The sequence below is a fragment of the Ctenopharyngodon idella genome, chromosome 15 (assembly GCF_019924925.1).
Source record: "Ctenopharyngodon idella isolate HZGC_01 chromosome 15, HZGC01, whole genome shotgun sequence".
Lineage (NCBI taxonomy): Eukaryota > Metazoa > Chordata > Actinopteri > Cypriniformes > Xenocyprididae > Ctenopharyngodon > Ctenopharyngodon idella.
Window position 1 is genome coordinate 31047919 of NC_067234.1, and position 8359 is coordinate 31056277.

At 37.4% G+C, this 8359-nt stretch overlaps 1 protein-coding gene across 1 annotated transcript; it reads left to right on the forward strand.

Annotated features, from left to right (window-relative positions):
* The first annotated feature begins 5780 nt into the window (after positions 1–5780).
* LOC127495601 (uncharacterized membrane protein C3orf80 homolog) lies at positions 5781–7465 on the forward strand. Its single transcript, XM_051862541.1, has one exon. The coding sequence runs from the start codon at positions 6968–6970 to the stop codon at positions 7463–7465; it is 498 nt and encodes a 165-aa protein (XP_051718501.1). The 5' UTR covers positions 5781–6967.
* The last annotated feature ends 894 nt before the right edge of the window (positions 7466–8359 follow it).

Below are 8359 nucleotides of genomic sequence, written 5' to 3' on the forward strand. Positions count from 1 at the left end.
GGGACCAACACAAAATTAGGAAGGTGGTCATAATGTTATGTAAATATAATATATATATTTACACCAATCAGGTTGTGAGTGTCCTCAATAAAGACATGAAAATATATAATTGTTGTGATGTTTAAACAGGCTGTGTTTATGGCTTGGCTTATGTAGAAATCCAGGAACATAGAAAGAGTTCACTTCAACTATAAAGCAGCATCTGTGCTAGATTCAGAAATATATTCAGTCACAAACCTATTAATAAATCATTTGAATTATATTAACTGTGATCAATAATACTAAGACAGGGATCTGACATCGTTCATTAAAAATGGATACAGACAAGCTGCAGAAAGGAGATCAATGAATATAAATGCTACAAATAAATTGCTATATGCAATATTTAAAATGCTACATATGAATCACATTTTTATGGGTGGTAAATAACTAATAATGTAGACATAGATATAAATGTAGACAATAGATATAAAAGACAATCTGACTAACCTATGCAGTCTCCACAAAGACTTTTATTCAAACTGTTTTGAATATATCACATGGTCCCCTCATGGTCTTTGCTCACATTTTGTATTTTCTACAACCTAACCAACTAATTTTAGCTGATTTATAAGCGCAGTTGCATCTGAAGAAATGAATAGCTGATATTCTTTTTTTTTTTTTTTTTTAGTAAATTGTACAACGATTTACAAATAACTTTCTGTATTATGAAATTATGTTTTACTTTGTTTTTGCACTCGGTATGAATTCTGGTGGCTGTTGTCTGACCAGGTTTACTTTAGAATTTATAGCAAGTTCACAGAAAAATTAATGGGATGGCCTTTTTCTGGGGAAAATTAAATAGTGGTGCCAACACTGAACTTGAGAACTGTATGGCCAGGATTTATGAGTGTTATCTTAATATAAAACCCTGCATTAAGATTACTGATCATATTGACTGAGAACTTAATTACTTCTGATTACTTGTCTTAATTGCTACTTACAGAGCACAGTTCACTGTATTAGTCAATAACTATTCACTCCTATGTGTGGTCACAACAGCAATCTTCACTATATGTGGCAATGTTTTTTATAGTACAGAAATTATAAACAATGAAAGTGGTTGACTCATTAATGCCACAGTGCATGTTGGGAATGTCAGTGCTATGAACATTAGACTATTACAGTTATTGAGCAGTGTTGAATTTACTGCTTTAGGAGAGGAAGAATTGTCTAAACTTGTTAAATCATCAAAATCAACAACATGTATGTTAGACCCTATACCGACTAAGCTATTGAAAGAAATGCTTCCAGAGGTCATAGACCCTCTTCTCAATATCGTCAATTCATCTTTATCATTAGGATACGTACCAAAAACTTTTAAGCTGGCTATTATTAAACCTCTTATTAAAAAACCACAACTTGATCCTAGAGAATTAGTCAATTACAGGCCGATCTCAAATCTCACTTTTCTGTCAAAAATACTAGAAAAGGCAGTATCATCACAGCTATGTTCCTTTTTAGAAAGAAATGGTATCTGTGAGGATTTCCAGTCAGGATTTAGACCGTACCATAGTACTGAGACTGCTCTCATTAGAGTTACTAATGATTTGCTCTTATCATCAGATCGTGGTTGTATCTCTCTATTAGTGTTACTGGATCTTAGTGCAGCATTTGACACTATTGATCACAATATTCTTTTAAATAGACTCGAAAATTATGTTGGCATTAGTGGAATTGCATTGTCATGGTTTAAATCATACTTATCTGACCGTTATCAGTTTGTAGTAGTAAACGAAGACATGTCATATCGATCACAAGTTCAATATGGAGTACCACAAGGCTCAGTACTAGGACCGTTACTGTTCACTCTGTACATGCTACCCTTGGGAGATATCATTAGGAAGCATGGCGTTAGTTTTCACTGTTACGCTGATGATACTTAGCTCTATATTTCTTCGCGCCCTGACGAAACTTACCAATTCACAAAATTAACGGAGTGCATAGCTGATATAAAAAATTGGATGACCAGTAATTTCCTACTACTAAATTCAGAAAAAACAGAGATTCTAATTTTTGGACCAAAAACTTCTTCACGTAATAACCTAGAATACTGTCTAACACTTGATGGCTGCTCTGTTAAGTCTTCGTCGTCAGTTAGGAACCTGGGTGTGCTCTTTGATACCAATCTTTCATTTGAAGGCCATGTTACTAGCATCTGTAAAACCGCATTCTTCCATCTTAAAAATATATCTAAACTACGACATATGCTCTCAATGAAAAATGCAGAACAGTTAGTTCATGCGTTCATGACCTCAAGGCTAGATTACTGTAACGCTCTACTGGGTGGTTGTTCTGCTCGCCTGATAAATAAACTACAGCTCGTACAAAATGCAGCAGCTAGAGTTCTTACTAGAACCAGGAAGTATGACCATATTAGCCCAGTTCTGTCAACACTGCATTGGCTTCCTGTTAAACATCGTATAGATTTTAAAATCTTGCTAATTACTTACAAAGCACTAAATGGTTTAGCTCCCCAGTACCTGAGCGAGCTCCTAATTCATTATAGTCCTTCACGTCTATTGCGATCTCAGAATTCAGGCCAGCTGATAATACCTAGAATATCAAAATCAACTGCAGGTGGTAGATCCTTCTCCTATTTGGCACCTAAACTCTGGAACAATCTTCCTAGCATTGTTCGGGAAGCAGACACACTCTGTCAGTTTAAATCTAGACTAAAAACGCATCTCTTTAACCTGGCATACACATAACACATTACCAATTGATATTTCCAAATCCGTTAAAGGATTATTAGGCTGCATAAATTAGGTCAGCCGGAACCGGGAACACTTCCTATAACACCTGATGTACTCGTTACATCAGAAGAAGAATGGCATCTACGCTAATATTAGTCTTTCTGTTTATCCCGAGGTTCACCGTAGTCAACCGGATCCGGGCCGTATCCAGGTGAGACCAAGGACCTGCACCTTGACACGACCACAACGCAGCCCTGAAGTATCAACAGAGATTGAGTCAACTAGATCATCCCCTGTGAAGGCCTCATCGACACGACAGCCACGACACAGTTCCTCAACAACCATCCATACCGGCGTGATGAATACGATCCTCAGTTGGATGGAACTGAAATAAATACTTTTAATGTTGCGATCCTATTGGACTTATGATAGCAACCTGAATTGTAACAAAGCACTGTTGGCCAGAGGAGAACTGGCACCCCGACTAAGCCTGGTTTCTCCCAAGGTTTTTTTCTCCATTTTAACACCAATTTGCCACTTGTCTGCCACCTGATGTCACCTGATGGAGTTTGGGTTCCTTGCCGCTGTCGCCTCTGGCTTGCTTAGTTGGGGACACTTGACTTGACATTTTGATATTCAACAGTGCTTTGATCTGCCTGCATTGACACTATTCTTTAAGAGCTGCTGTGCAGCCAAACAATGTACCAGTTATCAATGTAAAGCTGCTTTGACACAATCTACATTGTAAAAAGCGCTATATAAATAAAGGTGACTTGACTTGACTTGACTTGAAGACATTACAGTAATACAGAGAGATAATCACAACGCTGCTACATCAGTCATTTCCTGTTCACTGTATACAGTTTTAATTTAATTGTACAACTAAAACATATTACAGAATGGAAAGCAGTAGTCAAGAATGTACTGCAAAATTCACACTAAATGTTTAATTATAGTATGAACATTTTTGATTTTATAGACAATCACACACAGGGACACTGTCGCTGAAGAATGGAGTAAAAACCTGTTTGTCTATTATGATGTGTTCATTAGCACACAACAAAAGCAGTATGAAGAAGGACAGCAGCAGTCTCTGTCTGCAAATGTTTATTTCAATGTTTTACTAATGACACTGTGTATCACATTTCAGTAAATGAGAGCGATTGGAGTGGGAAATATGATCCCTCATGAATCTGGCTGGCCAACTTGACTCTGTTCCAGTGTATTTTATGGCATAATGCTCCAGTAATCACATTTGACCAATTGGACATTAGCTCTGTTTATGAGAAGTGAATATCGACTGAGCCTTACAAGCGAACTTTGGTAAATGTATACTGCACAGTCATTCTGCCTTTTCTAGCCCCATAACACAATTTAGTCTCCATTTGCACATAAAGCCAATATTGTAAAGTATACTTTTCCTTAAGACTTTACATCGTACCACAAATGTAAATACACATAATACAGATAAGGTAGATATAAAAAGGCATTAGCCTAACACTTTGAAATCTTACATTTTTCGAACATGAAGGTTTTAATGAGATATTTTTTGAGGCTCATGAAAAAAATTGATATCAGTAATTCTTTGTGTAATTACGCTGTAATATAGAATGGCTGAGTAATATTAATTAACAATATGTAATTACAATATGTTAGGTTTTGCCTTAGTGTTGGTCGCTTGTAATTATGTGTAATTTACTTGTATTGTGTTATTAATTACAGGTAATTACAGTGCTGATATACAGCCATATTGCGTTTATACAACAGTTCGACGGTACGAGTGTGTAAATAAATAAGAAACAACAACGGAGTGTCTTTAAAAACCCTCTTTTGTGCAGAACTACTTCCTTCCGCCACTGATTCAAATCTCAAGTTGACAGTTTGACCAAAGCTGCGTCTGAAATCTCGTACTGTTGAGTAGGTACTACATTTGAATTTAAATTTATTTCACGACCGTTGAAAAAGTACGTACTATATAGTAAGAATGCGTGTAGTATGAATGAATTCGGACGTACTACATCCGCCATGTTGTTACTGTCACATGACCTACCAGCGTCAGTTACGTCCCTTCAACTTCAACATTCACAAATCCTCTCCCGTTGCCTCATGGGAAAGTAAAGTGTCCAACGTATGCGCACTTCAGAATCTCGCCGGAAGTAATAAGTCATCTGGGTACTTTTCTCCTACTGTTTTTCGAATACTATGAATTCGGACATACTGCTTTGTTCGCATACTGTTTTTCACTTACTGTATAGTAGAGAAGTATTAGATTTCGGACGCAGCGCAAGTCTCCATTACTAATTATAAAACGTCACTTTAGAACTAGTAACAAAGGAACGTCGAGTCCCTCCATTGAAACTCCATTGAGTCCCTCTATTGCATTACCTGTGTCTGATATAACATTCATTCTTCAGGTCGACGTCCATAATATTATATGCATTATAAAAATCCGTTTGAATGTCCACTAAGGAAAGCGATCTTTGTATTTAGTCCTTTTTACAGTTAAGGGAATTTTCCACAACAGCGCTAAAACAACATCCTTTGTTTACAAAAGTCAATTTCAATTTAAAAGTCTCTTGCGACTGACTCATTCACTTGTAAAGTTTGCCGCCATCTAATGGCGTATTAATGTAACTTTCACTCAATCCATATTACTCACTAATGGACCCTTTCTCAGTACCAAATATAACATATTATTTATATAAAATAATATTTATTGAACAACCATATTTAAAATAATAACAATAGCCATTATAAATGACAATAGGAAATAAACACAATTGTACAATTCAGTCAAACGTACAAAAGCAGTGCTCTACAGGATGCAAGTTAAATATAGCCTTAATATTAAATTATCAAATTTAACAAAGCCCAATTCAATTTGCTCAGGAGCAAGTAATAGATTAATAAGGCCAAAGATTGCCCATTTTATGTAACAAAAATTAATTATATCTCATGTTTTTTCCTCTATATAAGACAGCGGCAAATCCCAGAAGCACTGGCCGAGATGAAGCTGTTCTCAGTGGGTACACGAGCACTGAATGACCGCTGACGGCCTGGAGCTCCCTCCGCTTGAAGCGACTGTCATGGCGGCCGAGCAAATCCACCATATTTTTTACAACTACTACACTTGTTGTACTATGAACAGTAGTTTTAAGAGTTTTTTAGGCGAGAATGTAGTTGTTTAGACCTGAAATACGTAACTCATATTTAATCACAGCGCCTATTTTACAATTTGTTTACACGTTTTCAGAGATAAACGGTGAAAAGGTAGGAGTGCTGTTATCACTAGAATATTGCACGGCTATCAGCCAATCAGATTCAAGAACCAGGAAGAACTGTTGTATAAATGTTCATATAATAACTTGCAATAGCAAAGATTGGTTGCTAGTTGTTTGTTTACTGCACTTATTGACCTCTATGCTTCCTGTGGGACTTTTTCACTAGTTTTCTGGTCTAGCAGGTAAAATGTTGCATCTGATCACTTAGTAAAGAAGCAGCACACCTTTCGTCAACAACACACATGATTTGAGGAATCATTCATGTACCTTGCACAAATGATTATGGGCTAAATTCTAAAAAAAAAAAAAAAAAAAAAAAACTGATATTTGAGCAACAATAAAAGTAGCAAACAGCACAGATACTGACCTGTAGAAGAAGTTCCAGAAAACAATTGCATGCTGTTCATTTATATTACACAGTCCATGCTAATCTTATTACACTGTAACATGAACTATATAATGTAAAATGAAATATCTCAAAAGTAATTTGTTCGATTCTCTGCAAGCAACAAAGCCTGACATGCGAGAGCATCAGGAGGGGTGTTTAGTTTGAGTTTGTTCTGTCTATAATGGGTCCATTGAAACCCACAGAGGAACAGTGCCATGCATTTTTAATCAGGTGGCTTCTGAGGTCACTTTCTCCATTCTGAGGATGTGAATTATGAGCAACTGTGGGATGAAAACCGAACCAAACTGAGAGAAAGACAATGACATTACCTCACGACAGGAAGACGGTGATTTTATTAGATTGATCTGTGATTTTCACTTCCAATAATTGCTGTAAGACAGAGCAGCAGAACTCACATCTCCAAACAGCTGATGGGGGCTCGTACGGGATTGTTTGCGGTATGAAAAAGTAGGAACAGAAAAAAATATCTTGGATTATATTCTCGGTTGGGCTGCAGCAGACAGCACCAGATAATTCCTTCATTGGACCACATTGGTTGAAGCATGAGAGTGAGGACATGGCTGAGTGTTGCGTCCGGGTTAATGAGTTTCTCCTGTGAGGCTGTGCGGAGTTGTGCAGAGATCCAGTGTGATGAAGATCAGCGATGCTGCACTCAGAACAGCAGCAGCATCACGGTGGTCCACTGCTGCAAACTCCCTCTGCACGCTTTCCTCGACAATCTGGACTGGATCGTACGGAGGCTGTCGGGACTGCTGATCCTGTTGTTGCTCTTTGTGGTGGGTTATTTCATCCAGCGTGTCGTGTGTCCACGTCCCCGCCGGCAGACGCCAGAGGAGCCATCACTTCTACATGGACACACATCCCAGGACTCCCTCACTGGGGACTTCAGCTCCCCGGTGCTGCTGCTTCCCACATACGAGGAGGTGAAATATCTGCCCACATATGAGGAGATCATGATGGAGGTGAATAGAGACAATCTGAACTCGGAGGAAAGACACACAACCTTGCAAACATCTAGAAGAGCCAGAAACTCTCTATAACTCGCTGTGTTTGAAATGATTCTGGAAAAGCTAATGCATTTATAATGTGTGACTGACTTGTCATTAGCAGCTTTTCAAGATGTTTTTACATTCAGGTTTGTCTCTTACAATGATTTTGTTGTAATAACCAGTTCTAGCTCTATCGCATCCTCACAAATATGCAAAAATGTGTTAGTAACTGATCTGTGGACATGTGCTTGTGTACAGTCTGCTGAGTACAATTAAAATTGCTTGAAATGTTACATATTTTAGATTTATCCCCACTTTTCTGGAATTAGTTAATCTCCATTTACTGTATAAATTCAACAAACATTAAACAAAAGCTGGCCCTATATACTTTCTCAAAACACATTGCTGGTGTGTTTACTGTGCACACTGATAGGAACAATATGAGAAGAAGATGGACCGCTCAAAAAATGAATGGGAGAAATGCACATGTGCATTAGCTGGAACAGCTTGAAAAATAATTTTTAGCATGAATTCAGTTAAGCAACCTAGTTTATGAGATCATTTTTGTCAGATTTTAAATGTAATCTTGAAAAAAAAAAAAATAGATTTTATCCTTCCCGCAGAATGAACTTCAGAATTTCAATGTTTTGCGCATCTTGCCTTTCTTGACTTGCCTTTTTCTCCAATGTCATAAAATCCCTCTTATTGTCATCAGTGTCACCAATCCCTGCCATTTTATCCTCATGGATAAAATCAAGTCCCACCCTAAATTCTTCAACTTTGTAAAATACTTAAGTTTTCTTGTGAGATCTTGTTGGCCTGGCACACGTTTGACAGACTACTTGTTTAGCATCATGTTTGGTGTGAAAGGCCCTTAAGGCTGAAATTATAGTCAACTCATGTGATGTGTTTGAAACAAAATATTCAACAAGAAAGAATGTATGG